The sequence below is a fragment of the Oryctolagus cuniculus genome, chromosome 1 (genome assembly GCF_051225735.1).
Source record: "Oryctolagus cuniculus isolate XC-2025 breed Fujian yellow rabbit chromosome 1, ASM5122573v1, whole genome shotgun sequence".
Classification (NCBI taxonomy): Eukaryota; Metazoa; Chordata; class Mammalia; order Lagomorpha; family Leporidae; genus Oryctolagus; species Oryctolagus cuniculus.
The window spans coordinates 203,987,407-204,008,007 of NC_142867.1; the positions used below are offsets into that span (position 1 = coordinate 203,987,407).

At 42.5% G+C, this 20,601-nt stretch overlaps 2 protein-coding genes across 8 annotated transcripts in view; one reads left to right on the forward strand and one right to left on the reverse strand.

The window, feature by feature from the left end:
- ERP44 (endoplasmic reticulum protein 44) overlaps positions 1–6,214 on the reverse strand; it is a 112,170-nt gene extending 105,956 nt beyond the window's left edge. For both annotated transcript variants that reach the window (XM_017349290.4, XM_070054888.2), the window contains exon 1: positions 6,006–6,214. In XM_017349290.4, the coding sequence (XP_017204779.1) occupies positions 6,006–6,062 (57 nt within the window). In that variant the 5' untranslated portion in view covers positions 6,063–6,214. The remainder of the gene's footprint in view (positions 1–6,005) is intronic.
- A 159-nt stretch (positions 6,215–6,373) lies between these two features.
- INVS (inversin) overlaps positions 6,374–20,601 on the forward strand; it is a 178,813-nt gene continuing 164,585 nt past the window's right edge. For 5 of the 6 annotated variants that reach the window (XR_016211159.1, XR_016211161.1, XM_002708147.6 and 2 more), the window contains exons 1-2: positions 6,374–6,628; positions 9,657–9,786. Coding sequence is in view for 3 of the 6 variants with exons in the window: in XM_002708147.6 (XP_002708193.3) it covers positions 9,681–9,786 (106 nt within the window). In the remaining 3 variants the exon portion in view is untranslated. The remainder of the gene's footprint in view (positions 6,629–9,656; positions 9,787–20,601) is intronic. The other variant, XM_070054881.2, reaches the window with a different exon arrangement.

The following is a 20,601-nucleotide window of genomic DNA, read 5'->3' on the forward strand; positions in this document are numbered from 1 at the left end:
GATAGAAAGATACACTAAAGAAAAATAATCACCTGGGAAATGTTTTTTAAAAAAAAAATCAATGTCCCAAGTCCCACAGATATAACTGATCTGGCATAGAACTTGATATAGCACCCAGGTGACATTTTATTAAAACTGTTCCAGCTGATTCTATTGAGCAGTCAGATTTTTGTCCCATTAATCTGGGACAAGTTTTATTAATTACATGACTAACTCACCTAGTTATCAATTGAACTACGTATGTCCAAAAGAACTCTTTTTCAATTCTGGAATCTGTATTTGTTATTTACATTAACGGAAACCAGCACTGTGGTGCAGTGGGTTGAGCCACTGCCTGCGATGCGGACATCCCTTCTGGGCACTGGTTCAGGTCCCAGCTGCTCCATTTCCAATCAAGCTCCTTGTTGATGTACCTGGAAAAGCAGCAGAAGATGGCCCAAGTGCTTGGGCCCCTGCCACCCACATGGGAGACACATATGGACTTCTGGGCCCCTTCCTGGACCAAGCCCAGCCCTGGCCATTGTGGCCATTTGGTAACTGAATCAGTAGATGGAAGATCGCTCCCTCTCTGTCTGTTCCTTTCTCTGTAACTCTGGCTTTCAAATGAACAAATTAAAAAAAAAAAAAAAGAAATGAAAGAAAGAATCTGATACTTCTGAATTCTTCTGTACATTTAAGGTACTTAATAAATATTTCAATTAGATAACAGTTTACTTAGCTCTATAGCTGTCTAATTTACTTAGCTTCCTTAACCAAGCAAACTTTTCCTGGCTTCCAATACATATTAAACAAACCTGGAGTACCAACAGCAAGGCCTCAAATGTTCAGGGCTACTATAATAATTAATTGTAGTGTTTATCTTCAATAAAGCAAATAAAGTACAGTATCAAAAATCTCTAAATCACCAAAGAGGTTATTTAAGACAGATGAGACAACTTCATTCATTACTTCTCCTATCTCATTTTGTTTTTTAAACTCTTGTATACAATGCAGAAAGAAAATACTAAGAAATAATCTAGGGGCCAACACTGTGGCATAGCTGTTAAGGCCACCACTTACAGTGCCAGCATCCCATATGGCCTCTGGTTGGAGTCCCAGTTGCTCCACTTTTGATCTGGCTCCCTATTAATGTGCCTGGGAAAGCAGCAGAGAATGGCCCACATGCTTGGGCCTCTGCACCCACATGGGAGACCAGGAAGAAGCTCCTCACTCCGTGCTTCGTATAGGCCCAGCTCAGTAGTTGCAGCCATTTGGGGAGTGAATCAGCAGACGGAAGATCTCTCTCTACCTCTTTCTCTCTCCCTCTCTCTGTGTAGTTCTTTCAAATAAATACATATTTTTTAAAAATCTAAGCAGAAAATGATTTTTTTTTTGACAGGCAGAGTTAGACAGTGAGAGAGAGAGACAGAGAGAAAGGCCTTCCTTTGCCGTTGGTTCACCCTCCAATGGCCGGTGCGGCCAGCGCACCACGCTGATCCAAAGCCAGGAGCCAGGTGCTTCCTCCTGGTCTCCCAGGCAAGTGCAGGGCCCAAGGACCTGGGCCATCCTCCACTGCACTCCTGGGCCACAGCAGAGAGCTGGACTGGAAGAGGAGCAATCGGGACAGAATCCGGTGCCCCGACCGGGACTAGAACCCAGGGTACCAGCGCCGCAGGCGGAGGATTAGCCTAGTGAGCTGCAGCGCCGGCCGAAAATGATTACTTTCAATGCTGAATAAGCCATCTTAGAGAAAAAGGTAATTAGAAGAGGGCTAATTAAATTGTATACACACAGAAACATGGGAGCAGGGGCACTTAAAAAATTCGTAGAAAAATGGAATTAAAAGATAATCTACTGGGTCAGCGTTGTGAAATAGCAGGTAAAGCCACTGCCTGAGATGCTGGCATCCCATATGGGCATCAGTTGGAGACATGGCAGCTCCACTTCCGATCCAGCTCCCTGCTGATGTGCCTGGGAAAGCGTGGAGATGACCCACAGGCTTGGGTCCCTGCACCCACATGAGAGATCTGGAAGAAGCTCCTGGCTTCAGATGGGCCCAGCTCCGGCCGCTGTGGCCATTTGGGGAGATGGAAGATCTCTCTCTCTTTATCTCTGTAACTCTGCCTTTCAAATAAATAAATCTTTATTTAAAAATTTATTTTTAAAGATTTATTTATGGCCGGCACTGTGGCTCACTAGGCTAATTCTCAGCCTTGCGGCGCCGGCACACCGGGTTCTAGTCCCGGTAGGGGCACCAGATTCTGTCCCGGTTGCCCCTCTTCCAGGCCAGCTCTCTGCTGTGGCCAGGGAGTGCAGTGGAGGATGGCCCAAGTGCTTGGGCCCTGCACACCATGGGAGACCAGGAGAAGCACCTGGCTCCTGGCTTTGGATCAGCGCGGTGCGCCGGCTGCAGCGTGCCGGCCATTGGAGGGTGAACCAACGGCAAAGGAAGACCTTTCTCTCTGTCTCTCTCTCTCACTGTCCACTCTGCCTGTCAAAAAAAAAAAAAGAGTGAACTTTAAAAAAAAAGATTTATTTATTTGAAAGGCAGAGTTAGTGTGAGACAGAGAGGAAGAGAGAGAAGGAGAGGGAGGAGGGAGAGGGAGAGAGGGGGGAGGGGAGGGGGGGAGGAGAGAGAGAGAGAGAGAGAGAGAGAGAGGAGAGAGAAATCTTCCATTCACTGGTGCACTCCCCAAATGGCTACAGTGGCCTGGGCTGGGCCAGGCCTAAGCCAGGAGCTTGGAACTCTATTGGGGTCTTTCAAACTGGTGTAGGGGACCAGGGACTAGAGCCATCTTCCAGTGCTTTCTCAGGTGTATTGGCAGGGAACTGGATCTGAAGTGGAACAGCTACTTGAACAGATGCTCATATGAAATGCCAGGATCACAGCCAGTGGCTTCACACAATACTGGTTCCAAAAGGTTAGGGGCAGGTATTTGGCTAGGTGGTTAGAATGCTGGTTAAGATGCTTACACCCCACATCAGAGCACCTGGGTTCCAGGCTCTAGTCCCTGACTCCAGCTTTCTGCTGATGCAAACCCTTGGAGGCAGCGGCAATGGTTCAAGTAATTGGGTTCCTGCTACCCACATGGGAGTCCTGAATTGAGTTCTCAGTTCCCAGCTTCTGTCCTGGCTGAGACCCACCCATTGTGGGTATTTAGGGAATGAACCACTGGAGGGAGGGCTCAGTGTGTGTGTGTGTGTGTGTGTGTGTGTGTGTGTTTCAGCTCAGAAAAATTACTAAACTGAGCTTTTGTGTTTAGTTAGACATCCAGCGAGGCTGTTTAGGCATAAAGTGGTATGTTCCCAAAATGGTTTTCAGATCAGGGAAAAGATACCTACTTTGCTCCAAATATATCATACAATGTTATAACTATTATCTTATGCACAGTACTAGATTTGAATAGGTATAACTCTTTAGGGCTGAGGTAGAGAATGTTTTCAAAAAAAATCATTGTACAAAGGAATGCATGACTTTTTAGAACAGGATATTTACAGAAAGCTTGATGACCTCAGCTAAGTGTATCCTAGGTTTTCTGTGGCTATATGTGGGAGGGAATAAACTTGAAGTCTGAGAGGAGAACTTGGAGGAGGAGAAAAAAAAATACATTGGGGAACACACAGGGGATAGTGAGTATGCAGACGACATCACTAGAATATAATTCCCAGTTAGGTAATCAACTCAGAGTTGTGAGTAGACAGGATAGATGCTTTATAAATATTTGCTAACTATTATATGATAAAACTAGGTAAATATTGTGTTCAAATAGGATCTAGCTTGGCTTGTAGTTCTAGTTTATTAAACCTTTTCTGTGCTTTATTTTCCAGCTCATTAATCTCTACATATATTCTCTAAAATGTCTTCTAGTTTTCTATTCCTCTATGTTTGCTTAGAAAGGTAAATATACAAAATATTAACAAGATAATAGCCAAATCTAGATTGGATCTGGAAAAAAAAATTTATTTCATATATTTAACAGGGTGGGTAGGTTTTCTATAAAAACCATGAATCAAAGCCGGCGCCGTGGCTCAATAGGCTAATCCTCCACCTTGTGGCGCCGGCACACCGGGTTCTAGTCCCGGTCGGGGCACCGGATTCTGTCCCGGTTGCCCCTCTTCCAGGCCAGCTCTCTGCTATGGCCAGGGAGTGCAGTGGAGGATGGCCCAGGTGCTTGGGCCCTGCACCCCATGGGAGACCAGGAAAAGCACCTGGATCCTGGATCCTGCCATCGGATCAGCGCGGTGCGCCAGCTGCAGCGGCGGCCATTGGAGGGTGAACCAACGGCAAAAGGAAGACCTTTCTCTCTCTGTCTCTCTCTCTCACTGTCCACTCTGCCTGTCAAAAATAAAAATAAAAAAAAAAAACATGAATCAGTTAAAAATAATTTTTTTCTCCTTCTTAAACTTAGCTCTACAACCAAACAAGACCATTTGAAGAAAGTGTATCTTACATAGTTTTTCTATCCAATGTTTCAATTCCTCTCTGAACAATTTTTGCTCTTTGGACTTTCCAATCACCTAAAAATCACTTCTAACAAACAACTCATAGTTTAAGCCATCTTACAGATGAGGAAAAAGTTCATAGCTAGTGTCCTGAAAGAGACAGTGGTCTCTAATAACACTATTATCTCAACAATTCTCAAGGGAAAAAACATTTTTAGTATAATAAAAGAAAATAGTCCCATAAAGAATATTTTCCCTGAAACATAAGTCGTTCACTGTTGGCAATAAGATATTGTGTTACCTAACATTACCATGTTTATATATAACTTGTAGTTCTGAAAAGTATTTTGACATTCCTGTACTATTTCACAGTGCTTCTTCTGAAAAGGACCAAGTGCTGTATAGGGATTTGGAATATGGTTTACAAGGCACAAAGAAAAGAGAGAGAGAAAACTATATCAAGTACAATATTTACAGTTAAGGTGACTTGGTGGAATAAACTCCCCAATCAAGAAACCTGTTTCTAGTTCCAGTTCTGCCTGCACCCAGCTATGTGACTTTCTGTGAGTCACATATTTCTGAAACTGCAAAGTGGCTTTTATCCAACAATTTTCGTCTTAAATTTGGCTTTCTACAAATCTACTACAATTAAAGGATTTTCAAATATTGTATTACAACAACAGCGCAACTAAGGATACATCATTTTCCCATATGGAGTTGGTTATCACTTTTGCCTCAATCTGACCAGAAGCCTTGCTCCCGATCACGTAGGTTGCATATTCAAGATGTACTCTGGAGAAAGAGGAGCCGCGGAAAGACTTTTATATGATGGGATGTTGCGGGCAGGTTAGGGAGCTAAATAATGAGTGCATATGTATGCAGAAGACCCAGCAAGTCATTCTCAAATCAGCAGCAATGAAGAAGCAATCTGCATCAACGGTGATGGGGAGTGAGGGGAGGTGGATGAGGGGGCAATTCTAAAAAGATCTGAGGAAAGTCTTGAACTGAGGCTGTCAGATAATCACCATCTTCACTTTTCCAAGCCCTTATTCCCACACTGGACACCAAACCAGTCCCAGTTCCGGGTTCCCAACCAATCGCATCAGGCCACAACAGAGGGTTCTGCCAAACCGGGCACCGTTTCAGGGCTCCAGAGGGAGATTCACACAACCCCAGCACCTGTCGGCTTTACACCCTTTCCTTACGGAGCGGGTGCAAGAGAAACTCCAGGGCTGTCCTCGGTCCCCGCCAACCTGGGTACCGCCAGGTCCACATGCCCTGGAAACTGCACCAACCCGCCTGCTTCGGGGTTTCCGGGGAGCCCCTCAGCCGTGACCCTCCCTCGCCCAGGGCTCATTCTCCCGCTTACGGGTCCCAACCCTGACCGTGGTTTTTCAGGCCGCGGGGACCCGGGCCTGGGAAGCGGACAGATGGCTAGAGTGAAGGCGGTGGGGGAGGGAGTACTCTTCGCTACCGACGGAAAAGACAGGAAAGCAAAAGCAAGGGAGGGTGTAGCTAGCAGTGTCGCCCCTCGGCGAGGGCGGGAGGCCGTCGGCGCGTCTGTCATTCCCTCACACACTCACCAGGAGCAGCAGGGAGCATCTGAGGTCGGGTAAGGATATGAAGACAGCAGGATTCATGGTAACGCTGGGGTCTGCGGCAGGGACGGCGTTGGCGGATGGGGTTGGGCTGGGTTAGGAGAGGGCTGGGCTCCGGGAGGCGGCGGCAGCGGAGGATTCTCCCAGCAGCTGCACCTCGTCCTCTCGACCCGGAGCTCCAGCGGCGAACACCCGGGACAACTTCCAGAGGGGCCTCGCACACCCTCACTTCCGGGTCCTGTCCTCCTCAGAGCATGTCGGGAAATGTAGTCCTGCACTTCTCTCACTGGCTACGTCGGCGAACATCTAGAACTGCTTTTCCCATTAGGCTCTCGGCCCAGGCCCACCGAGCCCTCTGCGCGCGGCGCCCTGTGGGATACAAAAGGCGGAGGGCGGTGTACCTCTGCTTTTGCGAGGATGGGAACTACGATTCCCAGAAGGCTATGCGGCAGAGCGCCTAGGGCGGCCTTCTGAGGGTCTCTACCACCTTCCGCGCGGTGGGGTGTGACCCTGCCGGCGTAGTGTCCTGGCTTGGCGGGAGGGGCGGCCCCGTGGGGGTCTTGCCTCTTGGAGCCGCCCCCGGGACGTCAGTCCTGGAGGAGGCGAGGGTGAGTAGGAAGGGGCCCGACTGGGAGGCTCGGACCGATCGGTCCTGGCCCCTACCGCAGACTCCAGGCCCTCCTGGCCTAGGCTGTGGCCTGAGCCTCCATCACTGGCCTCCTCGCCTGCTGCCTCTTCTTTCTGTGCTAATTCCTGAGTTGTTAAGTGAGAGCCAAGGCTCAGGGCCTTCGTGAGTCAGTGACTTATCCCTAATTGTCTCTGAGGGCTCCTGCAAGCTATAGATAAAGAATGCAGAAACACGTTGTAAACCGAAAAGCTCAGTGCAAGAGTGCTTGCTACTAATAACTGATCACTCCTGCTGGGTAATGACAAAATTCCTTGACTACACTAGTCGAGGGTCTTAACCTGGCTCCAGGTTGCTCTCCAGCGTCTTCGTAAGCACCCAGCCAGGTCCACGCACCCTAAAGGATGGCCACACAGTCACTACTAAGTATCCGGAAGGAACCCTGCCCGTCTCCCTGCTCCCTTTGCTTCAGCTTTCCTGCTGCCTGCAATGCCCTTTCCCCCTTCTTTTTCTGGAATGCCCTCTCACATGTCACCATCTATGACAATTGTCTCAACCAATCTCTTCGTCCTGGTCAGAATTCCCCCTCCTCTGGCTGTGACTGCAGCGCCACTGTTTTGTACAGTTATAATTTTTAGAGCATTCATTACAGTGGCTTGTTTTATAACTAGTTAATGATGATAGCTATGCATTTTATAGCACTTTAATAACGTGGTTTTGATTTTTATTTGTAAAAACGATTTAAAAACAAATTAGTGCTGAAATTATATATGCATTTGTGTTTTTAAAAAAATCCTAGAGAATGGCTCTCCCAGAGTGACAAAATTAGATACTGACAGAGCCAATACTCTTATTCAGATCTTCTGATTACTTTGGTCAGTGCTCTTATGCATATACCAGTCATCTACCTCTCTGACAGAAACCACATGTAGTTGAAAAGGGAAATTTAGAAAGAGCTGGACTCGTGAGTATTAACTCATTATTCTAAGAAAGTAAACTTTGGTCCTGCTCACCCTTTGGACCCAGCACTCAACCTATGATCTTTCATCCAACAAATATTGACTGAGCACTAGCTATATACCTGTGCTGTGCAATAAGCATGTATATTACCAAGATCCAATTATTAGTGTGTTTTTCCAAACGCTGTAAGAACTTTTTTGTAATTCTAATGTGCCTAAAATTCTTACCACTTAGAATCTAAAACGACAGGTCTCAGAGTTCAGAATAATGCCCAACACACAGTTGGCACCCAACTTGAATAAATGAATGGGTTTCTGTAATTTTGCATATATTATAGAAACCCAGAAAGCTCAAGTAACCAAAGGACATGCTACTTATAACACTGGGCCTAGGAGCCATGCGTCATTCTCTACCATGTCTCCACCCGTTAAGTACCCGTTTTGTAGCTTCTTTCAAGTGACTTCAATATAATTCTACTTGTGGCAGTGGCTCTTCTGACATGCAAGACATGCTCAGACATGACAGAATTGTCTTGCCACATCCTGTTCCTTCATATTTTTTGCCAGCATGTTAACTCAAATTATCAGCAAAGTAAAGACATTAAGAGCTGACCTTTACCATAATTAGGAAAATATTTTCTCTGGAAGGCAGAATTTGAACCAGAAATCCTTGTCAATAACAACATGAGTGAGTACTCATCAGCTGTGGTAAATTTATCTTACAAAGATTCCATATTCCCTGAAGTCACAGAGATTGGAGAGACAAGCTTTTTGGTGACATCAGTAAGACTTGTCTACCTTTGTGGCAGTAGTTAACTGGAGCTGATTTAAAACTACTCCCTTTAGATAAGTAGCTGTGCCCCGCTTTGCCATGGTCTCGATGATCCCTGAGTATCTACTCTTGATACCGCCTGGGGCCCTGTAGACGTCCAGCTGGAACTTTGATAGTGCCTCGTGGGTTTAGGAAAGGTGCCTGAGATCGCTGATGCAACTACTACTCCTTCCCTCCCAGCAGCTGCTTCACTTCTTCCTCCATTTGTGACAATGTCCAGTCTCTGCTTGAACACTCTCATAATGGAGATAACTATCTTCCTGTGCAACGGGTACATTTCTAGAAGGTTCCAACAAACCACATCAGACTACTAGTGAGAACAAAATTTTCTTTCATGAAATATGGTTAACCCGTATGATGAGGTGTTCCAAGAAAGATTGAAAGGTCAAGATCTTCGGCAAAATATATTTTTCTAGTGGTCCAAGCAGAGTACAAATAAAAATTTCACATTTTGTGAGCATGAGAAGAAGAATTAGATATCTTAATTTAGTACTTGAATCTAGTTAATTATGACTTAATCATATTTATATATTGTACTTTATGTGGCTTGCCTCTATTTTTTTTTTAAATGTGTTTTATTTTTTGAAAAGGCAGACTTAGAGAAAGGGAAAGATAGAGATCTTCCATCTGCTGGTTCATTCTCCAAATGGCTGCAATAGCCCGGGCTGGGCCAGGCTGAAGCCAGGAGCCAGGAGCTTTATCAGGTCTCCCATGTAAGTGCAAGGGCCCAAGCACTTGGACCATCTTTCACTGCTTTGTCAAGGCACATTAGCAGGGAGCTAAATCAGAAGCCACCAGAACTCCATCCAGTGCCCATAGGTGTCACAGGCAGTGCCTTAACCCATTGTGCCACAACACCGGCCCCTTGCCTATCATCTTCATTCATATCAATTCTAATGTTTAATATTATATGGAATCGTATTACCTGGATTAACTGAGAAGTATCAGTCCTGTGTGTACTGTTAAATACTGTTTTGATTTTTAACTCAGCCTCTGAGAAGGGCCCTAGAAGCACCTAACACTCATTTGACAGATGATCAACTTGCACAAAGATCACCTTTTTGCCATATTATGGCAATTCTAGAACTAGTATCACAGTTTTTTTTAATTCTCAGCAAACATTAACCCTAACCCCATTTAATCAGATACCCACTTGAAACTATTGAGACAGGTCTTGAAATGTTTCCTGCATGTACTCATGTTCTGAACCATGGTTTCAGGTTGCTGCAGTTGTTGGAAAGACCATGAACAAGTCAGAGAACTTGCTCTTTACTGGCTCCTCGTTAGCATCACAAGTTCATGCTGCTGCTGTTAATGGAAATAAGGGTGCTCTCCAGAGGCTCATCACAGGTAAGCAGTCCTCTTCCAAACAGAACCTTAAAAAAAAATTCTTTGTCCTAAGCAAGTTTAAGAATCTTAGTTTTAGTTCACAATGTACATATCTGCATTATGAGAATATTTTATACCAAGATTTGGACCAAAAAACAATTAAGTCCTAAAACAAAAATATAGATTAGGCTTAGGTGAACAGTACTTGAGTAATTTCTATGTATTTGGCCCTGAAATTAGATATACAAAGGCACATCAAAATGTTTGTTAAAAAAAGTAATTAAGGGCCAGCGCCATGGCTCACTAGGCTAATCCTCCGCCTGCGACTCCAGTACCCCGGGTTCTAGTTCCGGTTGGGGCGCCGGTTCTGTCCCAGTCGCTCCAATTCCAGTCCAGCTCTCTGCTGTGGCCCAGGAAGACAGTGGAGGATGGCCCAGGTCCTTGGGACCTGAACCTGCATGGGAGACCAGGAGGAAGCACCTGGCTCCTGGCTTCAATCTGCACAGTGCGCTGGCCGTAGCGGCCATTTGGGGAGTGAATCAACGGAAGGAAGACCTTTCTCTCTGTCTCTCTCTCTCACTGTCTAACTCTGGCTGTCAAATAAAAAAAAGTAATTAAAAGATAAGTTTATTTTGCTGTAAAAAATTAGAATACATGCAAAGAGGGCTATTCAAAAGTTCATGAGAAATGCATATTATGAAAAAGCTATGTGTGGATTTCAGAAATTTGTTGCACCAAAATAAACTAAGCTTTACATCTCTCTTTCTCTTTTTTTAATATTATTTATTTGAGAGGCAGAGTTACAGACAGAGAGGAGGAAAGACAGAGAGAGAGAGGTCTTCCTAGCATGTTCACTCCCCAAATGGCTGCAATGGCTGGAGCTGGGCCAATCAGAAGCCAGGAACCAGGAGCTTCTTCCGGGTCTCCCATGCAGGTGCAAGGGCTCAAGCACGTGGGTAATCATCTGCTGCTTTCCCAAGCCATTAGCAGGGAGCTGGATCAGAAGTGGAACAGCTAGGACTCTAACCAGCACCCATATGGTATGCTGGCAGCACAGGCAGAAGCTTAACCTACTGCACCATGGTGCCGGCCCCTAAACTTAGCTTTTAATTCCATTTTTCCATGAACATTTTAAAATTTATTTGTATTTATTTGAAAGGCAAATAAAGACAGACACAGACAGAGGAAAATCTTCTATCTGCTGCTTCATCCCTTAAATCCCTACAACACCCAGGCTGAAGCCAAGAGCCCAAAACTCCAACATGAGTAGCAAGGACCCAAGTACTTGAGCCATCACCTGCTCCCTCCCACTATGTGTATTAGCAGGGAGTTAGAATCCGAAGGAAAGCAGGGACTCAAATGCAAGTATTCTGATATGAGATGCTGACATCCCCTGCAGTATCTTACCTTCGTATACTCCAAAGTGCAGAGAAATTAATTCATTTTTTTAAATATTTATTTATTTACTTGAAAGTCAGAGATACACAGAGAGAAAGAGAGGCAGAAAGAGAGAGAGAGAGGTCTTCCGTCCTCTGGCTCACTCCCTACTTGGCCTCAAATGCCAGAGTTGGGCTGATATGAAGCCAAAAGTCAGGAGCCTCTTCTGGGTCCCCAAGGACCTGGGCCATCTTCCACTTCTTTCATAGGCTACAGCAGAATGCTGGATCAGAAGTGGAACCACCAGGGCTCGAACTGGCGCCCATATGGGATGCTAGCACTGCAGGCAGCGGCTTTACCCACTACACCACAGCGCCAGCCCCAAAGTTAATTCATTTTTATAATATCCAAAATCTATAGTGAGACAGTAGATACTGACCTTTCATCATTTAGTACATATTCAAAATACTAATAATTATTTCCTAGTGATTTAAAATGAATCCAGTCTTCTCCTTATCATTTATATATATACAAAAATATATACAGATCTGAAGTAGAAATTCAGGAGAGAGAGAACAAAATGATTAGGGGAGAGACAGGGTTCAATAGCAGAATGACTAAGAATTTTCTGGACCTGTAAAACATATCCACATATTCAAAGACCCAAAAATAAAATAAAATAAAATAAAAACACATATTTTTTACAGTCTTTTTATGCACAAATTTCTGGTGACATCATGACGGACAAATTGGCCTGCAAAGTCAAGTCTAAACTACTTGAACTTTCATACTTGTTCTTTTAGAATTTATTTTCATTTTCAATTTCTGATTCCTTCAGGAACTTCTTCCCATGTGCCCTAACCTTTGGCTAGGCTAAACATTAATTCTTTTCCTTGTTTCACCATGAACTTTGTCTCACTTTTTTCTATACTGTTCCCTCTCCTCTTCTCTGTCTTCCATCCTCTTACATTCTTCTCTACTATACAATCTCATACTCATCTTCAAAGACAAAATTATTTTACCATTTAGTCTATGAAGATTTTTTTTCTCCATCAGTCACGTTAATCCCCACTTCACCTCAGCTACCTACATGCACAGTTCTTCTCTGGAACTTGGCATCTTCCAGTACCTCCATATCACTCATCCAACTATGTATATGCATGCATCTTTATATTCAGATCTAAAACTCTTTAGCTTCTACCTCACTTACTAATGAGAAACTGTAGCTTTTCAGCATTACTAAGACTTTTTTTTTTTTTTTTGACAGGTAGAGTGAGAGAGAGAGAGAGATTGAGAGAGAGAGAAAGGTCTTCCTTCCATTGGTTCATTCCCCAAATGGCTGCTATGGCTGGTGCTGCGCCAATCCGAAGCCAGGAGCCAGGTGCTTCTTCCTGGTCTCCCATGTGGGTGCAGGGACCCAAGCACTTGGGCCATCCTCTATAGCCCTCCCAGGCCACAGCAGAGAGCTGGACTGGAAGAGGACTAGAACCAGGACTACAACTGGTGCCCATGTGGGATGCTGGCGCCACAGGCGGAGGATTAACCAAGTAAGCCACGGCGCCGGCCCCACTTTTCAGCATTACTAAGACTTCTAATCCATTATCTTCTCTAATTTCAGCCATCAGTTTTCTTCTGTCATTACCTTCCTCGCAGCTCAGGCCTGATTCCATAAAAATCTTTTTCTTGGGGCAAGCAGTGTGGCACAGCAGGTTAAGCCACTGCTTTGAATACCCATACCCCATATCAGAGACATAGCTGCTCTACTCCTAATCCAGCTTCCTGCTAATGTTCCTGGGAAGCAGGAGATGATGGCCCAAGTGCTTGAGTTCCTGCCACCTACATTGGGGATCCAGCCTGACCCAATGCTGGCTGTTGTAAGCATTTGGGGACTGAACCTGTGGTTCACTCTTTATTTCTCTCTCTCTCTGTCATTTTGCCTCTCAAAAAATAAATAAATAAATAAATATCTATCTATATCTATATCTATATCTATATCTATATCTATATATATATATATATATATTCTTTTGGGGCCAGTATTGTATTAAGCTGCTGCCTGTGATGCTGGCATCCCATATTGACAATAGTTCGAGTCCCAGCTGCTGCACTTCTGATCCACTCTCTGCTAAACCGCATAGGAGAGCAGAAGATGCCCCAAGTAACTGGGCCATTGCACCCATGCGGGAGACCCAAATGAAATTCCTAGCTCCTGGCTTTGGCCTGGCACAGCCCTGGCTGTTGTGGCTATTTGGGGAGTGAACCAGCGATGGAAACCTCTCTCTGTCTCTGTCTTTCTCTATGTGTGTCTCTCTCCCTTCTCTTTCTGTATAACTCTGCCTTTCTAATAAATAAATAAATCTTGAAAAAAATAAATTCTTCTCTTATAAATATTTCCTTCTTCCTTACATTCCATTATACCTGACTGTTACATTCCCAACTCTGGATGGATATAACCTATTCCTGGCAATCCAGGAATTGAGCTGTTAAACTCAACTGGAAAATGAAAGCACACAAAATTCATGATGATACACTTCAAGTAGGCATTCAACACTTTCTGCTCATTATACCCTATTTCTCCATTAAGAGTAGTGATAACTTCAGACTCAACTGAAATTTGCCTGCCCATGCCCTCTCCCTCCAATCTCAGATAATGCTATGTGCTTCCAGAGAAAATGAACACATTCAGTAGGAACTCCCTCAGCTTTCATCATGATCCCTATAAATCTACCTACATATATATTCTGCTCTTCTCCTAATAAAATAGGGCAAATATCCCCCCTTTGTGTCAAAGGCCTGTTCTTCCACACGTGCTCTGTAGCAGGGGTGGGAAAGGTATAAGGCTGGCAAAATCTTTTCTTCTGACCCTGACAAGGCAATTGCAGGGCAGCACTCCAAATTCAGTAAATCCACGGCAGGCTAATCTTTAAATTGAACATTTTCTATGGCCTGTGAATGATGTTATAAATGTCCAAATGACCTGTGACAGAAAAAAGGTACCCGACCTCTCCTCTGTAGTCTGCCCCCTACTACCACTCCCACCCATCTCCTGGGTATGAGTGTATGTGTATAAAAAATTTCATGTATTTTAAATATAATTATATGTGTATATGCATATATGTATGCATATATACATATATGTATGTATATATATGTATATAAACATATATGTGTGTATACACTCACACACATATTAAGGGCCATAGTAATACTTCCCATTCTCTCCTCCCTGCCACCAACAATCCCACCCTCCACCCTCCTTCCTTTCTTACTTTTTAAAATTTTTACAATGAAGTTCCTCAAGTTTATTTTATAATCATAAGCTTAACCCCCACTAAGCAAATAATTCAACAAATACTAACAAGAAAAAAACACTGTTCCTCAATAGTATAGACAAGGGCTGGAAATAGTTAAAAAAAACTCAAAATGTCAACTTAGCTCATATACATTACATTTTTTGTGCTATATTAGCTACCACAGATCAGTGAAAACATGACATTTTTCTTTTAGACTGGCTTATTTCACTAAGCATAGTGGTTTCTAGTTGTAAACATTTTGTTGTAAAAGACAGGATTTCATTCTTTTAAAGGTTGAGTAGAATTCCATAGTGTATACATTCCATAAAGTCTTTATCCAGTCATCAGTTATTGAACATATGGGTTATTTCCATATCTTAGCTATTGTGAATTACTCTGTCATGAACATGCAAGTTCATGCCTGGTCAAGTCCTTTGCCCATTTCTTGACTAGTTTGTTTCGTTGTTATTGAGTTTCTTGAGCTCTTTATAGATTCTGGATATTAATCCTTTATCAGTTTCATAGTTTGATAATATTTTTCCCATTCTTTCAATTGTCTCTTCACTTTGCTGGTGTTTTTTTGCAGTGCAGAAGCTTCTCAGCCTAGTGTAGTTCTATTTTTCTAATTTGGCTTTGATTGCCTCTGCTTCTGGGGTCCTTTCCAAGAAGTCTTTGCTGATACAAAGTTTCCCCCAATGTTACAGAGTTTCCCGCATGTTCTCCAGTAATTTGATGGTATCAAGGCATAGATTTGGGCCCTTGATTCATTTTGCATGGATTATTGTGTAAGGTATAGGTAAGGTTTTTGTTTAATACTTCTGCACAAGGAGACCCAGTTTTCCCAGAACTGTTTGTTGAGGAGACTGTTCTTACTCCAGGGATTGATGTTAGCCCCTTTCTCAAAGATGAGTTGGTTATAAATGTGTAAATTGATTTCTGGGGTTTCCATTCTGTTCCATTAGTCTACATGTCTGTTTTTGTGCCAGTACCAGGCTATTTTGGTTATAACTTCCCTGTTGTATGTCTTGAAATCTGGTATTGTGATGCCTCTGACTTTGTTTTTGTTGTTTAAGATTGCTTTAGTTATTTGTGGTCTCTTGTATTTCCATATGAATTTTAACTTCTTTTTTTCTAGATCTGAAAAAAATGTCCTTGATATTTCAATTGGGATCACATTGAATATTTAAATTACTGTGGGTAGTATGGACATTTTGATTATATTAATTCTTCCAATCTACAAACCTAGAAGATTCTTCCATTTTTTGATGTGTCTTCTTATGTTTCTTTAATATTTTGTAATTTGCATTATACAGATCTTTCACTTGCTTGGTTAAATTTATTCCACTGTATTTAAATTTTTGTAGCTATTTTGAATAGTACTGATCTTACAAGTTCTTCTTTTGCCATGGCATTTTGTGTGTATACAAAAGCTATTGATTTTTGTGTGTTGATTTTATATCCTGCAATTTTACCAAATTGTCTAATGAGTTTCAGTCTCTTAGTAGAGTATTTTTGTTTCCCTGTAAATATAGGATCATGTTATCTGCAGACAGGGATAATTTGAATTCCTTCTTTCCAATTTGTATCCCTTTGATATCTTTTTCTTGCCTAATGGCCCTGGCTAAAACTTTCAGAAATATATTGCATAGTAATGGTTAGAGTGGGCATCCCTGTCTGGTTCCAGATATTAGTGGAAATGTTTTCATCTTTTCCCCATTCAGTATAATGCTGGATGTGGCTTTGTCATAGATTGCCTTGATTGTGTTAAGGAATGTTCCTTCTATACTCAATTTGCTTAAAGTTTTTATCATGAAATGATCCTGTATTTTATCAAGTGCTTTCTCTCCATCTATTTAAAGAATTATATGGTTTTTATTCTTCAGTTTAATGATGTCATGTATCACATTTATTGAATTGTATATATTGAACCATCCCTGCATTTCAGGAGTAATTTCCACTTGGTTAGGGTGAATATCTTTCTGATATGTTGTTGGATTTGATTTGCTAGTATTTTTTCAAGGAGCTTTGCATCTGTGTTCATCAGGGATATTGGTCTATATTTTTCTTTCTTTGTTTTATGTTTTTCTGGTTTTGGAATTAAGGTGATTCTGGCCTCATAGAAGAAGTTTTGGAGAATTCCTTCCCTTTCAATAGTTTAAAATAGCTTGAGAAGAATTGGAATTAGTTCATTGTTAAAAGTCTGGTAGAATTCAGTGGAGAAGCCATTGGTCCTGGGCTCTTCTTTGTTGGGAGAGTCTTTATTACTGCTTTAATCTCTATCTTGGTTATTGGACTATTTAGGTTTTCTGTGTCTTTATGACTCAATTTTTGTAGATTATACATGTCTAGGAATCTATCCATTCCTTGTAGATTTTCCAATTTGTTGGCATGTGGCTGTTTGTAGTAATTCCTGATGATCTTTTTATTTCTGTAGTGTCCATTTTAACTTCTCCGTTTGCATCTCTGATTTTATTTTATTATTATTTTTATTTGACAGTCAGAGTTAGACAATGAGAGACAGAGACATAGAGAAAGGTCTTCCTTCCATTGTTTCACCCCCCAAATGGCTGCTACGGCCGGCACGCTGAGCCAATCCGAAGCCAGGAGCCAGGTGCTTCCTCCTGGTCTCCCATGTGGGTGCAGGAGCCCAAGCACCTGGGCCATCCTCCACTGCCTTCCCAGGCCACTTCAGAGAGCTGGACTGGAAGAGGAGCCACTGGGACTAGAACCCAGCGCCCATATGGGATGCCAGGGCCGCAGGTGGAGGATTAACCAAGTGAGCCACGGCGCCAGCCCCTCATCTCTGATTTTTTTTAATTTGGGTCATCTCTCTTTTTCTTTTGGTTAGTTGAAACAGTGGTATATCAATTTTTTTCAAAAAATTATCTCTTAACTGATGTTTTATATCATTTTTTGGTCTCAATTTTGTATATTTCTTCTTATTTTTTTCCTCCTAATTTTCTGTTTGGTTTGTTCCTGTTTTTCTAGGTCCTGGGGATGATTGCTATATCATTTATTTGATGCCTTTCCAATTTCTTTTTTTTATTATTATTATTTTTTGACAGGCAGAGTGGACAGTGAGAGAGACAGAGAGAAAGGTCTTCCTTTGCCGTTGGTTCACCCTCCAATGGCCGCCGCGGCCGGCGCGCTGCGGCCGGCGCACTGCGCTGATCTGATGGCAGGAGCCAGGTGCTTTTCCTGGTCTCCCATGGGGTACAGAGCCCAAGCACCTGGGCCATCCTCCACTGCACTCCCAGGCCACAGCAGAGAGCTGGCCTGGAAGAGGGGCAACCGGGACAGAATCCGGCGCCCCTACCGGGACTAGAACCCGGTGTGCCGGCGCCGCTAGGCGGAGGATTAGCCTAGTGAGCCACGGCGCCGGCTTGCCTTTCCAATTTCTTGATATAGGTACTAATTATTACAACACTACTTTTGCTATATCCCATAGGTTTTGTTATGTTATATTGTCATCTTCATTCACTTCCAGTGTTTTTTTTTTAATTCCCCCTAAGACCTACTATTCATTCAGAAGCAGGTTGTTCAGTTTCTGTGTGTTCGCATGTTTTCTGGAGTTTCTTAAGTTGTTAATTTCCAGCTTCATTCTACTGTGGTCAGAAAAGATACATAGTATGATTTCAATTTTTTTGAATTTTTTGAGATTTACTTTATAGCCTAAGTTATGGTCTATCCTAGAAAAGCACTGATAAAAAGAATATATATTCTACATCTAGGGGAATGAAATGTTCTGTAGATATCAATTAGTTCTATTTGATCCATACTGTAGATTAGCTCTGTTTTTTCTTTGTTGATTTTTTTTTTATCTAGTTGATTTTGTCTAGTTGTCCATTGATGAAAGTGTGGTGTTGAAGTCCTCCACTATTTTTGTATTGGAGTCTGTGTCTCCCTTTAGATCCATTAACAGTGCTTTTAAATAGCCAGGCACCAAGGCATTGAGTGCGTATACATTTACTATAGTGGCATCTTCTGGTTGAATTATTTCTTAATCATTATATAATGCCCTTTTTAGTTTCTTAACAATTTTTGTGTTAAAGTATATTTTATCTGATTTTAGGATGGCTATTCATGCTCTTTTTTGCTTTTTGTTAGCATGGAATATCTTTTTCCATCCTTTCACTTTCAGTCTGTGTGTATCTTTGTGAGGTGGGTTTCTTTCAAACAGCAAATAGATGGGTCTTGTTTTTCCATCCATTCACTCAATCTCTATATTTTAATTAGAGAATATAGGCCATTTACATTCAAGGTAATTATTGATAAGTAACAACTTTGCCCCTCCATATTTCCATAAATATTCCTGTTGTTTGTTTTGGATTTCCTTTATACTTTACTAGGAGATTTTCTAACTTCACAGTTCATGATGATGACATCTTTCTGTGTTTCTATGTGTAAAACATCCTTAAGAATCATTTGTAATGCTGGACAAGTGGTGACAAATTTCTGTTTGTTTTGGAAGTTCTTTATTTTACTTTCATTCATAAATGAGAGCTTTGCAGGGTATAGTATTCTGGGTTGGAGATTTTTTTCTTTAAAGCTTGGACTATGTCTCTGCATTCTCTCCTAGTCTGCAGGGTTTCTGATGAGAAATCAGCTGTCAGTCTAATTGGAGATCCTCAGAAGGTAATCTGGTGTTTCTCTCGTGCAAACTTTAGAATCTTTTCTTTGTTTTACTGTTGAAAGCTTGACTACAGTGTGTCGTGGTGAAGATCTCTTCTAGTCGTATCTGTTAGTTCTGTGTGCTTCCTGTACTTAGATATCCCTTTCTTTCACCAAATTAGAGAATTTTTCTGTTATTATTTCACTAAATAGGTCTTCAAATCCATTCTCTCTTTTGCCGTCTTCAGGAACTCCTAAGACACATATGTTAGGTCATTTGATAGTATCCCATAAATCTCAAACACTATTTTCAGTTTTTCTCATTTTTCCTTCTTTTTCTTGTCTGTCTCCAAAGGTCTGTCTACTTTAAGACTTTCCATTGTATCTTTTATTTGACATATTGAATTCATTTTTAATATTTCAGTTTGATTTCAGTATTTCTTTCTCATGGGAAAATTTTTCATCCATGCTGTGTGTGGATTTCTTTAAGTCACGAATTTTCTTCTCATTGCTTTTGAGTGATCTTATGATCCTTTGTTTGAATTCCTTTTTAGATATTTCATTAATCTCTTCATCTTCACATTCTAATATTATATTGAAGTGTTGTGTTTCTTTGGGGGAGTCATATTATCTTCCTTATTCATATTTCTCATGTTTCTATGTTTATTTTTAGGCATTTGTGGAACCACTTGTTGGTTTTCTCCTCTGATGGATTTTGTCTTTGAAATATGCTTCTGTGGCTCAGTGGAGTGTCTGCTCCTTCAGTGGATATTTAAAGGCATCTGCTAGGTGGATTAGAGAGCTCCGCTCAGGGCTTGGATGTGGTGCAAGAGTCCAGGGTGACACCCATATTGGGCGTGGTAGGTCTCCTCTGTTGTCAGTGGAAGAGAGGGTGTGATCACATCGACTGGTGTGATCCCTGCCTAATTGCCTTTCTGCCTAGGTGATCAGTATCCAGGGCAAGCTCCCAGTGGCTACACATCCCACTCACACACTTGTGAGAACCACACAAAGGATCTGTGCTGACATCAGTGTGAGCACTGAATCCCCCTGCAGTGATCCTCGCCCGGCAGTTAGGGAACTCTGAGCCTCTGAAGCCAGACACAGTGATTGCCCAGAGACCCAGTCAAACTTCACGCCCTATTGTGTAGTCATAGCATACCCACAGTCATGGCCTGCAGAGGCCCACAGTCACAGGAAGCAGGAGATCTGTTCTTAGCCCCACGAGGCTGCTCTGCACATGGAGAGAGATGAGTCACTCCAAAAGCCAGCTGCCTGTCAATGTTCTACCTTGGCAGCTTGAGTACAGGTACCAGCCTTATAGAGGGGAAAGCAGTGCCTCACAGGCTCAAGTAGGTACCCTGTGCCCTCTAACCCTACAGGAAAAACTCAAAATCAGAGGGGACCGTGGATTTATCCCTCCGATAAAATTTTCTAATCACATACATGGGAGCTGTGGCAGCCTGTACTTGCCTTTTAAGATGGCACACACTTCCTCTCTGCTGTTCACTGGAAGCCCTGGGGGTGGGGGTCGGGAGGAAAGGGAAGCAGGCAA